At 38.9% G+C, this 20113-nt stretch overlaps 1 protein-coding gene across 3 annotated transcripts in view; it reads right to left on the bottom strand.

The window, feature by feature from the left end:
• tecrl2a (trans-2,3-enoyl-CoA reductase-like 2a) overlaps positions 1-20113 on the bottom strand; it is a 119825-nt gene that overhangs the window by 38413 nt on the left and 61299 nt on the right. For all 3 annotated transcript variants that reach the window (XM_028811108.2, XM_028811106.2, XM_028811105.2), the window contains 3 exons: positions 10798-10849; positions 5670-5714; positions 738-841 (listed from right to left, as the gene is read on the bottom strand). In XM_028811108.2, coding sequence (XP_028666941.1) covers positions 738-841; positions 5670-5714; positions 10798-10849 — 201 coding nt within the window. The remainder of the gene's footprint in view (positions 1-737; positions 842-5669; positions 5715-10797; positions 10850-20113) is intronic.

The following is a 20113-nucleotide window of genomic DNA, read 5'->3' as shown; positions in this document are numbered from 1 at the left end:
AGTTTACTCCACTGCTTTGGCCTCTTCACCACTGGCCTCATGTTGTGGCAAGGATCCCATTCAAAACTCTTGGCTTGACTTACACTTCCCTAAATGGTTCTGCTCCTCAAAAGCTCTAGTCTTTAGCTTCTCCATACGTCCCTTCAGGAAGTTTCCCTTCTGCTTCAATTCTTCTCCATTCTTGTTCCAAAGCTGTGGCATGATCTCCCTTTGTCTATTCGAACTGTACCCAATTTAGTCATGTTTCGGTGTCCTCTGAAAACGTTCCTTTTCATAAAACACTTTAGAACTGTTTCCTTTCTTTTCTATAGGATAGCTGATGTTGTTGATCTTGTGAGTTTAGGATACTGACTTTTATCATAGTCTAGTTGTAGGTAAGAAAAACTGTATATTAGTAATACTAACACTCCCTCTTGCTCATTTTTTATCTTGTTCTCTGTTGCTTTTCATGCTTGCACCTTCTAATCATTCTTGTATATCGTATAACTTGCTTTGTAAGTCACCTTGGATAAAGTTGTCTGGCAAATAAATAATAATAATAAGGTTAACTCTTGACCTCAGTTACCTCAGTTTTATTTCCAAAAACCTTAAAAAATAAAAAAAGGCAAAAGGATACCATTACAAAATATTCATTTAATACTTTCAAAACTTATTTCTGAAATGTTAAAGGGGAGTTGATTAAACACTCATGCCATAATGGAATATTTAGAACCGGAGTTATGTCCCAGCATACTCACCATTGTCCAGCCAACTTGAGCACCTAAGTCTTTGAAATAGAATGTTGCTGTTGTGCCTACAGGGAGATTCTGGAGAATTTCGTCATCTTTTAAAGTTTTCCCCTCTACAGAATGTACAGTTGTGCCATGCAAAAAAAGAAAAACAACAGAAAGAATTAATGTGAACATGGTGACCATCCTTGACTTAGGAAAAGCAAAAAACAATGAACACATAAAATTATGTGTTTAAGAGCTGTGTGCTGCTATTCTTTACTGAAAATACATTAAAGTTGTTCCCTGGCTTATGTTGATTTTCCATTGTATGGTTATTTTTGTTGTCTTTAACTTGTTATATTTCATTTGTTTTGTCATTATGCATATCTTGTAAATATTTTGTTATGTTTATGTATTCCATCCATCCATTATCCAACCCGCTATATCCTAACTACAGGGTCATGGGGGTCTGCTGCAGCCAATCCCAGCCAACACAGGGCACAAGATACGAAACAAACCCCGGGCAGGGCACCAGCCCACCGCAGGGCACACACGCACACACACGCACACACACACCAAGCACACACTAGGGACAATTTCAGATCGCCAATGCACCAATGGTGAGTGCTAGGGATCTGCACTGGCAATCAGAAGGTTGCCGGTTCGAATCCCGTAAATGCCAATAGGGACTCTGCTTTGTTGGGCCCTTGACCTGCAATTGCTGAATGCTTTGAGTAGTGAGAAAAAGTGCTATATAAATGCAAAGAATTATTATTAACCTGCATGTCTTGTGGACTGTGGGAGGAAACCCATACAGACACGCTCCTATGTAAACTCCACGCAGGATGGACCCGGGAAGCAAACCCTGGTCTCCTTACTGTGAGGCAACAGCACTGCCACCGTGCCACCTCTGTTTTGTTGTTGGTACCCTTAGGATGGCAGGCTACCCATACCTCACTGCTGTTGGACTGTCATGGCTTGGATTTACAACGGTGTCCTTGAATACATATTATAGATTTTTGGGCCCTAATGTCACACCTGGTTGACTAATATATCATTTTGCATTAAATTTAAGGATTCCTCTTATTTTCTCTGAGCTATACTATTCTCAGGGGCTTATTGCCCCTGAATGCATAACTCCACCCATTAATTTGACCAATCACTGACAGTGTTGAGCCCAAGGTATCTGTAGTGAGTTTGCTCAGCAGGACCCAATAAGCAAAGATTTTACTGAGTAGTTTCTCCGCAGTGATGTAATTTTATTTATTGCTTGCCAGGTACAGTCAATCCTCAACTTTTGCAGTGGTGAGGTTGCTGCAAAAAGTCATGAAAATCAATGTTAATACATTGACCTTCCAGGTAATAGGGGGTTGGGTTTCCACAACCACCAAAAGATGTAATCTGTTGCTAAAGTTGGCTCAAAATACACTTTTCTTCTTGGAATTCTTCATAACAAAGCATTATTTCTGATAATTTATACTTTTTGTAATATAGTAATCATGAAATAACCCATAAATTGCAGTACACAGAATAAAATTGGTAACATAAAAAACATTTTTTCTCACTGGTCTTTCCCTAGAATACTATTCTTTATGCTAAGATCTCAATAAAAAAACAAAAAACTAAAAAATTTGTCACTGCTTTTGGAAGACACTAAGACTGGTGAGGCTTTGACATCACATTTGACAGACTTCATGGCTGGCAGATGTCGCTGGAGATCGTAAAGGATGCACCAGCTTGAAACAATCATGAGATCCTTAAGGGTCTTGACATATGGAGGCATAGCGGAGGCAAGCTGATGTTTAACCTTGAGGCTGCGATTTGATGATGGGATCGGCAGCCTTGATGTCTCTAACCAGTTTCTATGTTCTTCCTTTTTGTGGATATAATGTTCCATTGATTCGTTAACACCATCCTTATGGCTGACAGTGGCTGCCGACATTCCAACATAAAATTTGTCTAATATCTTTATTTTCTCACTAAGCCATGTCACTGGCTTTGCATGTGTGGGCTTAGAGCTCAAAGGATTTGCACTACAATTTGGAGGCTTAACTACAAACCAAAACTTGATTTTTTTAAGCAAAACAATGAGAGTATGCAACAAATGCAAAGGGGAGATCTTTCTAATGATGAGCTGAACAAAACTAGTGGGGATACTAGCCGCTCCCTAAACTTGTGCCTATCATTTTCTTTCTACTGCGTATAGCTCACAAATCTGCATGGTTGTCAATGCGACAGTAAAAACTGAATGCTTGAAGTTGTAAAAGTTAAATGTGCAAATGCTGATGACTGACTGTAATTTCAACTCTGTCACATCTAGAAGTCATACATTAATAGTACTTTTCTTTTTATTCTGTTGATGTTATAGATGGTGATGGGTGACAGGAGTGCTGGGGCTGGAATTTTGGGGACACATGAGAGTAGTTTAGATTTCAGCTGTATTTCAGTGCTTTTTGTGTATAAGGATTCACGTATAGAGTTGGGGGCTTGATATGTGAATTTCCCCTTAGGGATTAATAAAGTATCTATCTATCTATCTATCTATCTATCTATCTATCTATCTATCTATCTATCTATCTATCTATCTATCTATCTATCTATCTATCTATCTATCTATCTATCTATCTATCTATCTATCTATCTATCTATCTATCTATCTGATATACTGAAAATGTGCATTCTAGTTGACAGTTTTAAAAATAAAGTTCTTCTTTGCAAGTAGAACTTTACTTTTAAAACTGCTTTTTGTAAATTAAATACAATTCATTTAGCCAATCAATCAAATAAAAACACGTAGTAATATGTTTTTACTTTTCCTACATAAACCAAAGGTATTCACTATACATAGTAGGCATTGTGATGAGGTCAAAATTTCAGCTTCAAGTTTTCAGTGGATTTACAGATTTTAGGCATCTTTTAATGCAATTTGACCACTTTTGGCATAATGTTTGTCTTTGTGTTTGTGTGTGTGTGTCTATGTGTAGGGATTTGAGTCTGTGATAACTTTGAAACAAATCACTTAGTATGAATATCTGAATGAAACAGTTATGGCATTGTAAAATGGAAGACACCTACAGATTTTCTGCAAAATTATTCCTGTGCAGTTTTGTCTGCTAAGACAATTACACATACTGTCGATAATGGATTCTGAATGGTGCCAACCTGGGAGCCTTACCCGGGCGGGATGCCCACAGTGTGGAAGGACAGGGGGAGACAACATGCACAGGGCTTTGCCTCCCCCATGGCACTAGATGGCAGTCACACTGAGTAGACAGCATCATCACAGATTTCCCGCACGGCATCATGGGAATTGGAGATTGTTGGCTCAGTCCTGTTAGGCTCTGTGGGTGCCGCAAGGATGTGCTTGGTGGACTGGTGTGCCTTATTTTGTTGAGCTCCAAACTTACCAAGAAGTGCATCCAAGCCACAGCTTCAGGGCACTGGAAGTACTTCTGGGGATTACATAAAAGGAGCTACCTGCCATAACTCAAGGAACCAGAGTCTGGAGGAGGTGGACAACACTTTCATGGAGGCAGTGATACAGAGAGAAAGAGAAGACAGAGAGAGTTGCAAAGTTCTTTATTGTGGCTGTGCCTTGTATTTGTGCTTGGTCCTGTGGGAAACACTTACCTGAAGAGTTTCCCACAAAACAGAATAAAGAATACTCTCGTTTGTAGAAGACTTGTGTCCGAGCATGTATTGTGTTGGGTGTTTGGGGAGCTGGAGCACCCCTTCTGTCCAGAGCACATACAGCATGGAATAGAATGTGATTGGATCAAAGATTGAACTGTAAGTGTCAGTTAATTAATATATCATGTGCATCTCCGAATATGATTCAATCTATCTCTGTGTATTTTAGTGTGTGAGTCTGTGGGCACGATAGCTCATAATGGAGTCACTCAATCTAAAAGGGATATATATATATATATATATATATATATATATATCTGAGACAGGAAAACCAAAGTACCCTGTAAAAACACATCGGACACACAACAGGGTCAAGAATACAAACTAGAGTTGACAGACAACAGAGCTAAGCGCTGTACCAATCTTAAAGAAATCAAATTTATTTTAATGTAACAGAACCTTCTTAATTTGTAAAATACTATACTAATATAATAGTAGCATTATTATACTAAATACTATAGTAAGTGCATGGAGGGCTCACATCCTTCATGCAGAGATTGGCAAGCCTTTAGAACACTCACTATTCTGCATGTGTAAGTTGATATCTCATTTGTCATATTTTATTTTACAACATAAAGGTGACAAGGAGAAGAAATTCTGAAACAGCCGGTTGAAGTTTCAGGCGGTTATTAAACCGCACAAATAATGGACTGTCTTTTGCTTCAGTTCTTTTCTTGGTATTTGCTAATATATTTCCTATTCTATATGGAAACTATACACCGAAATACATTAGTAACCTATTTATTTTTAGTCTTGCTTTTAAATACTGGATTAGAAATATAATTATTCTCACAGAATTCACATAATGCTTATAATGCACTGCTGTTTCCAAACACGAGACATTTGTGGCTTATGGGGAAAAATTAAATAATTCTTATATGTATTCAAGCCAGACTTCAAAGTGCAGTGTTAGTGCCAGATCATATACCCAGCATTTCATTTCAGAAGCTTTTTTTTTCTCCAAATACAGAGTCACAGGGACCCACCGTCTAACCTGGCAGCATTAGGTTGAGGGCAGAAACCAACGCTGAACGGAATGCCAGTGGTTTACAGGGCACAATCTCAGAATTGATCATACAATATACACGTTCAGCTTTAGGAGAGAAAAGGAGAGCACAAAGAAAGTCCGCACAAAAATGTGCAACTCCCTAAAACATTGCAACTGAGTTTGGAATTGAACTCGGGTCTCCACAATGATGAAACCACCAAATTGTGACAGAACTGAATCACTTCAAAGAAAACAAGAAAACTTGGGTGTACGCTACTTACTAGGATCAAGTTTAAGGGCTTGTCTTGATGGATACCACTGAGGGTCTGCAAAATGAACATTGAAACAATCGATTAAATGCATATTAATATAAATCTGTCAACAGATGACAGAGAAAGATGTAGAGGACAAGAAGATATGGAACAAGATGATCCACTGTAGCAACCCCTAACAGGAGCATCCAAAAGAAGAAGAAGTCCTATGATGTGGTACACTCGTATTTTTAATAACATTTTTGCAATCACAACAAATTGCTATTCTTTACATACAGTACATTCTTAAGTTTTCTTCAGTGAAACTCATATTTCAAGCAATGCATTTAAATATATTTGAAAAATTTCAATGGTAAAACACATTTTTTTGGCTGTTTAGCTTACAAGGCTTTACTGGAGAAGTTGTACTATAATAATGCACAGCAATTAAGAATATCATAAAACCTGAACATAACAGGAATAAACTCTGGTGGCAGTGCACATGTTACCACCAGAGGTGGCAAATCCTGTTACTGCAAATGGTGCAGCCTGCTCTGTGGGTACAAGAATGAGAAAAAGGCCTCAGCAGAAAATGAGGTTAGGTAAGGTAGACTTTATTATACCAGATGGAAATTTGTTTTGCAGCAGGAAAGTAAATAACATGAGGCATTGTTACACATATACAAGAAAATAAGCCAAGATACAACTGAAAGCTAGCATTATCATAACTAAACATACTCAAGGTTTGTACAAAGAAGAACCATTCCCTTAATAATAAGAATATATTCCATCCATCCATTTTCCAACCCGCTGAATCCGAACACAGGGTCACGGGGGTCTGCTGGAGCCAATTCCAGCCAATACAGAGCACAAGGCAGGAACCAATCCCAGGCAGGGTGCCAACCCACCGCAGGACACACACAAACACACCAAGCACACACTAGGGCCAATTTAGAATCGCCAATCCACCTTACCGGCATGTCTTTGGACTGTGGGAGGAAACCGGAGCGCCCCGGTGGAAACCCACGCAGACACGGGGAGAACATGCAAACTCCACGAAGGGAGGACCCAGGAAGCAAACCCGGGTCTCCTAACTGCGAGGCAGCAGCGCTACCACTGCGCCACCATGCCGCCCATAATAATAAGAAGTCAAATAACAGAATTCAAAATGCTTATAGCCTTGGGAATGACAGAGTTCATAAATTTGTCACTCTTTACCCCCAGGAACCTAAATCTGCTGTCTAAGGGAAACAGTTGAAATTTAGGAAAAAAATGGATGGCTACTGCCTGACAGAATAGTCAATGCTGTGTTTTAGCCAGGGTCTCCCGCTGGCTTGGGTTCAAATGTCATTTTATGTTTATTTTGTTAAGTGTTGATGTAATCAGTATTGATTGTTTAATTTCTTTTTTGTTCAGGTACGTTCTGCAGTGTTCCATGTGTTTTGTAGGTGGTCTAGCCCATCGCTGGAAGGGACTGCCCTCAGCCCTATAAAGGCAGGGTAACAGAATTCCTTGTGGTTTATTTCAAATACGCTCAGGAGGGGTGAGTTTTCTACTGTGATTTTTTGTGTTTTGATTTTTTTTGACCTGTACTCTGTTTTTTGACTTTGTTTGCTGGACCTGCCTTTGGAATTTGTTTGCCATGGATTGCTTTGCCTTTGAACAGGCATCCCCTGCTGTGCCTGTTGAGCTGTTAGCACTTCACTGTGTAAAAGAGCCTTTTCTGAAAATGTATGTTTTATTTATAAAGATTCTACGTTGCCCTCTATGATACCAGCCAGGTTTTTGACAGGATTTCCCCCTCTAGTGGGCATTTTGGGAACTGTTCTAGAATTATATGCTTGGGAACTCTCGACAATCACAACAGTGAGCTTTCTTTCTGACTTGTTTGTAATGTAGCTTAGTGACTGAGGTCTGTTGATATTCTCCAGTGCAGCAGGTGGCAACAAAGACATTCTGTGTGGAATAAATAGGGACCCTGTTGCCCTTTATGGAGGAGAGAATTTTAGAAAGCTAATTTAGTCTCTTAGCCCTTTTGGAACGAAGCGGTTCACAGACAGATAGCACACCCACAGTGTACTATATAATGCTGAGATTGTCCTAGGAATTTCCAAGGGCCTAAGAAAGCTGTTTTTCACTTAGCTACTAAATATCAGATCTTAAAAACTGCTCACTGCTGTCAACGTCTTTGAGTTTATAGTCAAGTGGTAAGTTGGAGCAAAGGCTTAACTGGCAGTGAGGATGACAGGCCAGAAATGGAAAGAAAAGATGAGAGAATGAGTGAGATAACCACATGATCAGTTACAGGCCCACTCCATGCTTGTACAGGTCAGAAGGGGTGAATTTGTCTGCTTATTGCCTTGCTTATGTTTATTTTTGCATTTTGTGTTTTCGTGTTTCTTTGTTTTCTTTCATGTAAAATGTTGTTCTTTTTTAAATTATTTCATTTATAAATATGTTTCTATGTGTAAAAGTATCTTCCCATATATCCTTTGTATTTTGTGGGTGGTACTGCAAGAGAGGGGACCACCCTGATGTCGCCACCTCTGAGCCTCCCTCTGGCTGTTTAGGTCAGAGGTGAGAGCACAGCTTTGTTATTGTGAAGGAGTCGTAGTGAGCATTGTGTTTCTTGTTTGATTTACTGCTTCTTTTTAATTTCTGCTCTGTTTTTGGGATTCATTGTTAGATTTGTAGGTTGGGACTTGTTTGATATTGGATTGCCTATAAGGCAACTACATTTGCTTTCCACTTGGTCCTTGAAAAGTTATTTTGTTTTTGTCTTTCCAAAGCCAAAGATTTTTGTTATGTTTTGCTTTACCTTGGGATACATCATAGAAATTATAAATTAGTTAAAGGCATTTTCAACTTTAAAATCAGTTTTCCCCTTTCTGGCCTTACTAGGCTGCAGACTCAGACTGTATTTGGGGAGATGACTGGATTTGGGTGAGGTTTGTTGGGACAACCCAGTGGAGATCCTAGTCTATTCTGCTGCTTATCTGAAGGCCTCATGCCCCTTCAATGCAGTTCTCATAAAATGATGAGCTTTCTTTTCTTTAGTTTTGCTAAGATATGTTTATAGTTATTGAATAAAAATACTATTTACTGTGTTCAACAAAAAACTTTATTTTGCTCTTTCAAACTATATTATCTGCAATAGGTTGGTACAAAGGTTGAAGGAAGGATCATGATATTCAAAATAAAGTTGTTTTTTTTTTTCAATTAAATGGATGAAATATATGACATATTTAGTCAGTCAGTCATTATCCAACCTGCTATGTCCTAACACAGGGACACGGGGGTCTGCTGGAGCCAAGGCAGGAACAAACCCTGGGCAGGGCACATGCCCACCGCAGGGCACACACACACACACACACACGCCAAGCACACACTAGGGGCAATTTCGGATCGCCAATGCGCCTAACCTGCATGTCTTTGGACTGTGGGAGGAAACCAGAGCACCCGGATGAAACCCACGCAGACACAGGGAGAACATACAAACTCCACCCAGGGAGGAACTAGGAAGCAAACCCAGGTCTCTTTACTGCAAAGCAGCAGTGCTACCACTGCGCCACCGTGCCGCCCATGACATATTTAGTGACTCTTTATTATTGTCTGGCTTCAAAAACAATACACATTTTGAGTTATTTTTATTTTTGTTTATTTTGCAGTTTTCAATATTATTATGACAGTCACACCTATATGTTTATGATGCTGTGTACTACTGGGTATGTAAGTGATGTACTTCATTTGAGTTAATGGCAGCCATCTCAAGATCAAGATCGAGTTGGGTTTAAAAGGTTGTCCAAACTGTTGAAAATAATGAAACAAGTAGGCTTAAGAAAACAGTTGTCCAAGCGGAAAAAAAAAAAACTCTACGAAATTATTTCAGGTTTTTATCTAACTATCATCTTTAAGCTAAACTAAAAATTGGTTTTGCCCTTTGAACAAGTCTGATGATTTCAGATCTTTTTGACTTTGACCCCACTTTAGTCTACTGTGCAAGCACATGGAAGGATAAAAAAAACACACAGCTTATAGATTTCTGCCCCACTTTTAATACAGTGCAGCCCCACATTTTATTTGATAAAGTGGTTGATCAAATCTGTTTGGGCCCTAACTTAGTGGGGTGGATTTCAGGACTAACTGGTGGTCTGGTGGTTAGGATCAAGCGCACTCACTGGAGCCAGCAGCCATACCACATACACTTCAGAACAGGTCATCAGAAGAGTCCGGCCTGTAAGTGCATGGGAGACCATCAAGGAAAAGCTTGGGTTGCTGCTAGAAGATGTGTTGGTGAGGTGCTTACCCTGTGGTCTGAATGTGGATGCCAGTGCAGTGATGGGGACACTGCTGTAAAAAGGTGCCATCCTTTGGATAAGATGTAAAACCAAGGTCCTGACTCTCTCCAAGATCTTGCCTGAAGAAGGGGCCTGAGTTGCCTCGAAAGCTTGCATATTGTAATCTTTTTAGTTAGCCAATAAAAGGTGTCATTTTGCTTGGCTGTTCTCTACATTCATAATGGCTAACACAGTACAACCCCCTAGTACTAATAACATTGTAAAAATTAACAGTAAATCTGTTGGTATGCAGCAGACCTCCATCACTGAGCTGTATTACAAACAAGTTAGAAAAAAAGTCAAATCAATTCTGACAGACAGTAGCCATCGTCTTTCTTCTAAATTTCACCTACTGCCATCAGGCTGCAAATTTAGATTCCCAAGGATAAAGAAGCAACAGGTTTAAGAACTCTTTAATTCCCAAAGCTTTAAGTTTTGTTACCTGTAGGAATGCTGCTGAATTCTCAATTATTATTTTGTCTGCTGTTAAGGTAATTATTCTTCTTCAGAGTCATGTTGAGTGTATGTACCGTACTTTTGGTAGAGCTAGCTTTCAGTTATGGTGTCTTTGCTTATTTTCTTGTATCTCTTATCTTCTTCTCTTATCTTTTGTACTTTCTTGCTGCAAGCAAATTTCTCTTTGGAATAATAGAGTCTACCTAACCTAACCTAATCTAACCATTTGGTTTGATCCATAAATCTCTTGATCATCTGTCTTCTTAATGAATGATAATGACCCCAATGATTTTCTGCAATAAAGTGTGCTGCCACATATTTAAAAAAATGAAATAATTGTAGAAATAAAACTTCTGGTGACTTACAAGCTCTGTGAAACATACACTTGATTTCTCCAATAGTAGCATTAGGTTCTACCTGTGAAACAAAGCAAAAAAGAGATCATACAGGAAAACATGGGTGCAATTTTATTTTTATAAGAATGAAGAGACAATAAAACAGATAATAAGCTCAACATGGCCCTTGACATAGATTAGCACTGCTTTCTTTTATTTTGTTTCAGTGTGGCCTAAAGTGATATTTTCATGTCACCCACAAAGAATGGATCTGCTTCAAACCATTATAACTCAGTAAACAGTAAATGAAAGACAATCATATCTGTCTGAAATTGAACAGAATTTTATTTTTTGATAAAAAAGTGCAGAAGGACTTCAGGATCACCTCAAAAAAATTAATCTCTGAAAAATTTCAATTTGATTTCTGATCTTCTCACAGTGCAGAGACATCCCTGGTCAGAGTCACCAATGACTTCCTGATGGCTGATGACCAGGGCTCTCCATCACTCCTTATCCTCCTGGATCTCACAGCTGCATTTGATACAGTAGACCATAATATTCTTCTCCATCGTCCCCACCATATAATTGGACTTTCTGGCACTGCTCTGTAGTGGTTCAAGTCCTATCTCACAGATAGGGCTGAGTATGTGGCCCTGGGGAATGCTAAATCTCGTACCCACACTGTCACCTGTGGGGTCCCACAAGGATCAGTCCTTGGTCCAACCCTTTTTAACATCTATATGCTACCCCTGGGTCACATCATTGGCAGGCATGGAGTTTCATTCCATTGCTATGCCGATGATACGCAGCTCTATGTAAGACTGGATTTGACTTCTCTTATACCTCCATCAACCCTTTCCTCCTGCTTGGATGAGATTGAGGCCTGGATGTCCAAGAACTTTCTTAAGATGAACAGCACCAAAACTGAAGCTCTTTTAATTGGTACCCCTCCCCCCCCCATCAATTTCGTTCCTCTGTAAATTGTATTTCCTTTTCTGGTCATACTATTACCCTCTCCCCCTCTGTTACAAATTTGGGTGTCAAATTAGACTCCCATCTGTCATTTGATACACATGTTCATCACCTCTGTAAGATTGCATTCTTTAATCTCCGAAACATAGCTAAACTCCGTCCTTGCCTCTTCCTTTGTGATGCTGAAAAGCTGGTTAATGCCCTTGTCTCCTCCAGGCTGGACTATTGTAATGCACTCCTCATTGAGATATTCAACAAGAGCTTTCAAAAGCTCCAACAAATTCAAGATAGTGCTGCAAAGATCCTGATGAGGGTGTGGAAGTATGAACATATTTCACCAATCCTTCGGTCACTTCATTGGCTCCCTATTCACCTCCGTATTGAATACAAACTCTGTTTGCTCACTCATCAGTGTATTCATGAAAATGCTCGACAATATCTCAAGGAACTCCTTATATTACAATCTACTACAGGAAACTACCGTTTTGCAAATACCTACCGCCTTCACCCCCCTGTGACCAAACTTTGTACAATGGGTGACCGAGCCTTTGCAGTCGCTGCTCCACGGCTCTGGAATGCCCTACCAGAGAACTTGAGAACACAGCAGATTGTGGGCTGTTTTAAAAAACAGCTAAAGACTTTTCTATTTAGGAAATAATATTAACAAGAATGCCACTATTTATTGCTGTTTTATCTCTATTTTTATCTTGTTTTGTCTTATTTTTATGTAGCACTTTGAGATTTACTACTAATGTAAAGTGCCTTATAGATAAAAGAATTATAATAATAATAATAATAATAATAATAATAATAATAATTATTATTATTATTAGAAGGACAAACAAACTGTAATTGCCTTTACTGCACTATTGGCATGTAGACTTATCTTGCTCATCTGGAAGAATCCTAGCCCACCTCTTTCAAGTCAGCTGGTATCTGATGTTATACTGTATATTATTTGAAATGGGAAAAATCAAATTCTCACTTAGATGGTCTGTGCAAAACATTTTTAAAACCTGGCTGGAACTAATCAATAACATTTTAGAATAAGCATTTATATTGGGGGGGGGGGGACGGACGGACTCCTTTCTCTCTTTACTACTCTTAACAGGTTTGCTCTGGTTGTTGGTCTTCCTCTCTTTCTTATGAGTGGGGGTTGATTTGATATTAGTTTTGTTAATTTTGACTTGATTGTGTGGAATGTTACATGCTTTTAATAAATTTAATAAAAAACGTCTTGATATAAGCAACAGTCATAGCTCTACATATACTAAAGGAACCCACTGTTTCTCTTGCAAAGGTTTTAAAAATTCTGATTTTTATCTACGCTGCAATGGAAAGATTAAGGAATTTTAATTAGAATTTCCAGAGATATATTGTTTTAAATATTCCCATCATCCTATGGAAGTTCTTTATGTGCAGTATGTTCAATTTGTGTGTGTTTGTAATCCCTTGTGGTGCAGTGTTTCATACTGCTCCCTTGTGTAGTAGGGTGTTGTACTATGTTAGCCATTGTGGATAAAATAAGAAGTCAAGCAAAATGACACCTCTTATTGGCCACCTATAACGATTACAATATGTAAGCTTTCAAGGCAACTCAGTGTGTGTAAAGGGAAATGTGGAAGTCTCTAAGATTTGGACTGTGGTACCCTACAGTAATACAAGGGGTGCATCGATCATGCAGATGAGACATTGACATTTTACCCTCTCAAGTGCAAACAGCAGAAAAATATTACAAGGAAAGTGCACACTGAAATATGTTTCTACTGTCCTTATTGTGGCTGTGCGCTGGTGACTGTCTCAAAACACATAATAATAATAATAATACATTTTATTTATATAGCGCCTTTCCCATGCTCAAGGCACTTACAGAATATAATAAAGAACGGCAAGGTATACAGTATATAGCATTGTACAAACCGAATAAATAAATAAAGAAGATTAAGACAGTGAATTCTGAAAACAAAACAGACAACATAATTGATGGTCTAGCACACACATACAGGTTACATGAGCATCTTGACAGAGAAGTAAACTGAGAGAAGGGTAATACAGTCAAGTAGAGCTAAAAGCCTTCCTGAACAGATGAGTTTTGAGTTGTTTTTTAAAAGAATTCATGGAGTCAGCTGACCTGATTAATTTTGGTAGGACATTCCATTGTCTGGGCGCTATACAGCTGAAGGCCCTGTCACCCATGGAGTGTAGATTATTGTGGGGTACAACAAGATTGCCAGAATCAGAGGACCTTAGTGGGCGGGCAGGCATATAGTGATGGAGAAGGTCATTGATGTAGTTTGGCGCGAGGTTATTTAAAGCTTTGTAGGTTATTAGTAGGATTTTATATTCGATTCTGTAAGACACAGGGAGCCAGTGAAATCGGAGCAGGATGAGTGTGATGTGCTCGCTGCTGCTGGTTTGAGTAGGGACTCTTGCAGCTGAGTTTTGAATAAGCTGGAGCTGTGATATGAGATTACAAGGGGCACCTGCCAGTAGGGAATTACAATAATCGATGCGGGATGTGATAAAAGCATGGACAAGTTTCTCAGCATTAGAGAAGGAGAGGAAGGAGCGAACATGGGATATGTTACGGAGGTGAAAGTAAGAAAGTTTCTTAATGTGATTTATGTGGCCTGAGTAAGAGAGGGAGGAATCAAAAATGACACCGAGATTCTTTACAGTAGAGGCAGGTCTGATGAGATCACTGCCAAGACAGACTGGGAAGGAGCTCATTTTATTAAGTTGCATTTTAGTCACAATTTGCAGGAGTTCAGTTTTATTGCAATTTAATTTTAAAGAGTTCTGCTCCATCCAGGTTTTAATTTCACTAAGGCAGGTTGTGAGCTGAGAAAGCTCTGATGAAGTTCCACTTTTAACACTGAAGTAGAGTTGAGTATCATCTGCATAAAAATGATAACCCAGTCCATAGCTACGGATAATATGGCCAAGGGGAAGCATGTAAATACAGAAGAGAAGAGGACCGAGGACAGCGCCTTGAGGGACTCCTTGTGTGACTGGCGCTGAGCTGGATCTGCTGTTGCCAAGACTAACAAACTCTTGCCTATCAGTCAGATAGGACTTTGAACCACTGGAGGGCAGTGCCAGAGATACCCAGCATGTTCTCCATTCTGAACAGTAGAATGTCATGTCTGACAGTGTCAAATGCTGCACTGAGGTCTAACAGAATTAATATGCTGGTTTGTCCAGAGTCTGCTGCCATAAGCAAATCATTGGTTACCCATAGCAGAGCAGTTTCACAGCTGTGCTGCGCCCTGAAACCAGACTGAAAGGGTTCCATCAAATTATTAGAGGTTAAGTAGTTGGTGAGTTGGGAAGCTACAACACGCTCGAGAACTTTTGACAGGAAAGGTAAGTGGGAAATAGGCCGGAAATTGTTAAGATTGTCAGCATCAAGACCAGACTTTTTTAACATTGGGGTTACAGAAGCAATTTTAAAAGTGAGCTGCATGGAGCCAGTGTCAAGGGATGAGTTTATTATTGTTGTAACAATCGGGATTATGGCATGAAGGCAGGATTTAAGTAGTGTGCTGGGGATGGGGTCCAGTACACAAGTAGTCAGCCTCATCTTACAAAGCAGGTTATTAACAAACGCAGATGTGACTGGTGAGAACTTAGAGAAGGAGCTGGATGGAGTGGGAAAACAGGGAGAGATATAAGTAGATGATGTATTTATGTTAATTGAATTATTTAGATCTTTAATTTTGTTATGGAAAAAGTGGAGGAATTCCTCACAGACTTCAGTAGAAGAGGTAGTTGGACCAGATGCGGGTTCAAGTAATTTATTAACTACAGACAACAAAACCTTTGGGTTATCAAGGCCACTTTGTATTATTCTGCTGTAATGGGTGTTCTTGGCAGAAGTTAGTGCTTCTCTGTAAGCTCTTTGGTGGTCAGAGAAAGCCTGGATGTGCACGGTGAGGCCAGTTTACGTGACATTCTCTCAAGGCGTCGGCCAGCTGCTTTCATAGATCGCAATTCTGAGTTATACCAAGGAGCTGAGCATTTAAAGGAAACCTCCTTATGTTTTAAAGGAGCTGTTTTATCTAATGCTGAATGAAGGGCTGAGGTATAGTGGTCAACAAGACTATCTAGTGTTGATGGAATAGGTGAAGACATTAAAAGATCAGAAATGGATCCAGAAAGGATAGAGGGACAGATATCTTTAAGGTTTCTGTAAGAAATTTGTCATTTATAGATAAGAGGAGGGACAGGTAATGAGACAGTGAAAAATACTGCTTTATGGTCATAGAGTCCCAAATCAGTGCTGTAAATGTTGGCAACAGATAGTCCAGAAGTGCAGATCAGGTCCAATATATGACTGCCAGAATGGGTTGGAAAATCAACATGTTGTGTCAAGTCAAAATAGTCCAGTAACGATAGGAATTCATTTCTCAGTTTAGATGTGGGGGTGTCAATATGGATGTTGAAATCACCAAGAAGGATAATTCTCTGAGAGTAAGAGCTTAGGTGGGTCAAAAGTTCAATCAGATTGGATAAGAAGGATGCATTGTATTTTGGGGAACGATAAAGAACAACGAGTGAGACAGGAAAAGAAAGCATAGCAGGAGGAGGTAGCAGGATTTGGAGGTTCCAATACACAGCCACAAACAGTAACGCTTGGTAATTTCAGGCGTGATCGCCCCGGAGCCAAAAGCCAGATTAGTATGAACATCAGATCAGTTCCCAGTCGTAGAGTACTGTAAGATGAAACGGGAGCAGATCAGCATAGCGAATTTAATATAATCACGGAGATGGATCATCCCGAGGTCCTAGATTGCCAGGTACAAAGAAATGTTCGTAGGTTCTCGTCCCGTGATCCACAGACTCAGGCTGTTCCCAGTCAAAGTAGAGTCCATAAAATCTGTAAATATTAAGCCAAATCCATATAATTCGAGTCAGCTGTATCCACGAACTATATGTACAATAAAAGAAATAAAACAAGCGTAAGAAAGTGTAGAATTAAGGCAAATTTTGCGAAAAGTGTTATTAACAGGGAGGAGCGGCAACAACATGCGTGCGCCAGCATCCCCTTGCCCTAAATCTGCCTCAGTACAGCAGTGCACACTAGACATACCTCTTCTACTGTATTTATGTTGATGTTTTAGTAGTTACATACTTTTCTTATTTTAAAAAAAATGAACACTTTTGGCCTTTTTTTGGGTGTCAATACAACTGTAAATTATTGTAAATGTTGTGTGGTATGAATTAGTGGTCATAAACATTAAAAAAATCCAAAAAAATGACAGGTTACAATATAAATGATAGAGATGTTAGGAGCACATGCTGATACAGCACATTGCTGCATCCATCGCATAGCAAACCAACTCAGGATCCCAGATTAGGACCCGAGTGCAGCCATGCAACGGGTGACACCTCAGCACCACACTAGTTCAGATGGAATGGAACCCATGTGAGATTTTTTTATGGTGGCTGGAGTGCCAATTCTGACACCAAACCCCAGTTTTTTCCCTGCAGGTTGGAGGGCTGGATGCAGATTAACGTCATACCCAGGACGGAGCAATTGCAGGTAAAGGGCCTTGCTCAATGACCCAACGAAGTAGAGTCATTTTTGGCATTTACAAAATTCGAACCAGCTAACTTCCGATTGCCAGTTCAAATCTCTAGCCTCAGAGTCACCACTCCACCCCCTTATTGACGGCTTGAATTTACAGATGATGTGATGTGATTGGTATTAAGATACAGCAGTTGAAGACCTCAAGAATGATTTTGTTTAAAGGGAGCATTACAAACTCAGATATGTTTGAGAAACCTGGGGCCTCATGTGCTAATACTTCAAAATATTCATAAGCCATTTCTTATTCAAAAGTCAGGATTTATAAAGCATGAATTTGGCACGAAAATTGGCACAAGGTTATGGTATATTTTGACCATCCATAAGTTGTACAAAGGCTTTTTTGGATGTTGGAATTTCAGTGATTCCAGGCAGCAGGACAATGAACTGAACAGAAAATGTTGCTTCATTGCACATTTCAATGGCACATTAGTTGCATTCTGGTGTTCTTGAATGAACTATATCACAGTTAACTGGCATGTTCTCTCAATACAGCTGTCTTCAGTGTTGTTAATAAAACCTAATGCATACATTTAATGTGAATTGCCTCAGTGTGTATCTGTTTTGTTTGTAAAAAGGGTGTGCTGTGTATTGTCTTTATATGTAAAACGCTACCGTGGCTGTTCGTTTGTCTGTCCAGGATTTTAAATCACCTGTAGCTCGCAAACCGTTTGACCGATTGACCTGATATTTGGTACACATATACTACGTGACGTCTACTATCCGCATTCAGAGTGATGATTGACCTCCATGATTATTCCTCTTTTTATTTTTATTTTAAGAATCAACTCTCGGCAGTGCGCAGCAGGGCGGCAGTGCGTATGGGCGCCGTTCTCATCCATGCCACCTTCACCGTGACTTCCCTACCTCTTCGTATCTTAACCCTTTGCGGTCGTTAGGCCAGAAAACTGGCCTTAGTAAAAAGTGCGCTACAGGTCGTCAGGCCACCGCTGGTGGCCCTGCACGTTTCTGACCGATTTGCACAGTCGCCTGGTCGAGAAAAGTGGCCTGTGTTATTCCTACGTGCTTGAAAAAATAACTGCTGTAATTATTGGCGTTTTTTCAATAATTAATTACGACTAATGTAGCGTGACGTTGAAAATTAAATACGTCTGCAAAGGGTTAAATCATTCTTGATGCAGATTGAAGACTTAAGTGCCAGCTTAAGTGAAAAACTAAAGAAAACGCGCTGTTTCTGGTATGACATAACTAATAATGGCAGTGTTGAAGGATATCACCAATATCTGTCTTCAGGAATTGTAACGATTTTTTTGGCTTTGGATGATAACTGATTTATAAGTTGATTTTGACTTCATATAACTGTCATCTTGGAATTGCATGCTGAATTGGAGTCTACATAACAGAAACATCACATAGAAATCAAGCGATTCCTATTCCTTTACAGGTTTTATCACCTGAAGGGTATTTGGCATCAGGCATTTTTCAGCACGAACTGGCTGACTTGTCAGGAATCTCGCAGTCATCCCTGGGCCGCGTCATGCCATCTGTACGGTATGGTATAATTAAGATGCTACCCAGATATATTACATTTCCTTATGGTCAGGCTGAGCGAGCCAAGATCAAAAGGCAATATACAGCAATTGATACTTTTCTTTATGTAATTTGTGCAAATGACTGCACATATGTTACGATAAAAGGCACCATCACAGAATGAATTTGCTTTTGTAACCAGAAAGTACTTTCATTCAAGTAATATACAAGTGATATGTGATGCTTGAGTGTATTTGAGTAACATTTTTGCAACCCACAAATAGTGTAAGAACTAATACCTCAAGTTTAAATTTACTGTTTTATTTCCTTTGTTCTCCCATGGTTTGCAGTAAAAATATCACTCAGGAACATGGCATAATTTATATGGTGATTAGATCATGAATGTTCAAAAGAGACATTTTTTAAGCCATAAATGAATGTGTGATGTGACAGGAAGTCACTAAAAGCTTGTGCTTAGTTTTAAGTTTTAATTTGAGATTTATAAAGAAACTTGGTATGCCATTATTTTTTTGTAAGTTTTTATAAATTTAATTTTGTTTTTGTGCATACGCTATTTTTGTCTTTTGAGCAAAAACAAAATTTAGCATAAAATCTAAGGAAAATTTTACAGGGACCCTGGTCTTTGATATGCGATGGAGCAGAGGTTTTGAATGCTTTTTGAAAGTTGTTATGGGTATCTTTTGAGTTTTTTTGATTTACAAGAAATGTTGGTATTCCAAATAGCATGAGTAAGATTGACATAAATTCATTTGGTTAAAACTTAAATCTATTGTGTTTATTTCATAAATAATAATAATAATAATAATTATTATTATAATTATTATTGTTATTATTATTATAATAGTTCAACAGGAGCAGCATAACATGAACACAACAAAATAAATCTAAACTAATAAGACGAGATCATGACTGTAATTTATGACTGTAATACATTCTTTGAATGTATTGCTAAAGAAAATTTATTTTCAAAGCCATAATAAAATTCCATCAAATGAAGCCCATTAAAGCTTGGAATAAAACTTTCACAATATACTCTGTTGTTCACCACTATCTATGAACTGATTGATGACTCTCCTCTTGTTAACCAATGACTTGCTAAAATGTTCTCTAATCAGGTGTTCTCATGTGACGTCATGTGTTGAGTAACATGGTGACATTACATTATCTGCATACCAGGAATGAATACAATAAACAAGAGTCATGTTTCAATATTTAAAATCAATTATTATATTTAATTTGCATAAAATTTTAGTGATTGTATTAGGCCAGTCA

The sequence above is a fragment of the Erpetoichthys calabaricus genome, chromosome 10, assembly GCF_900747795.2.
Source record: "Erpetoichthys calabaricus chromosome 10, fErpCal1.3, whole genome shotgun sequence".
Lineage (NCBI taxonomy): Eukaryota > Metazoa > Chordata > Cladistia > Polypteriformes > Polypteridae > Erpetoichthys > Erpetoichthys calabaricus.
The sequence above is the reverse complement of the archived record's forward strand: the minus strand, read 5'-3'. Positions and strand labels throughout refer to the sequence as shown.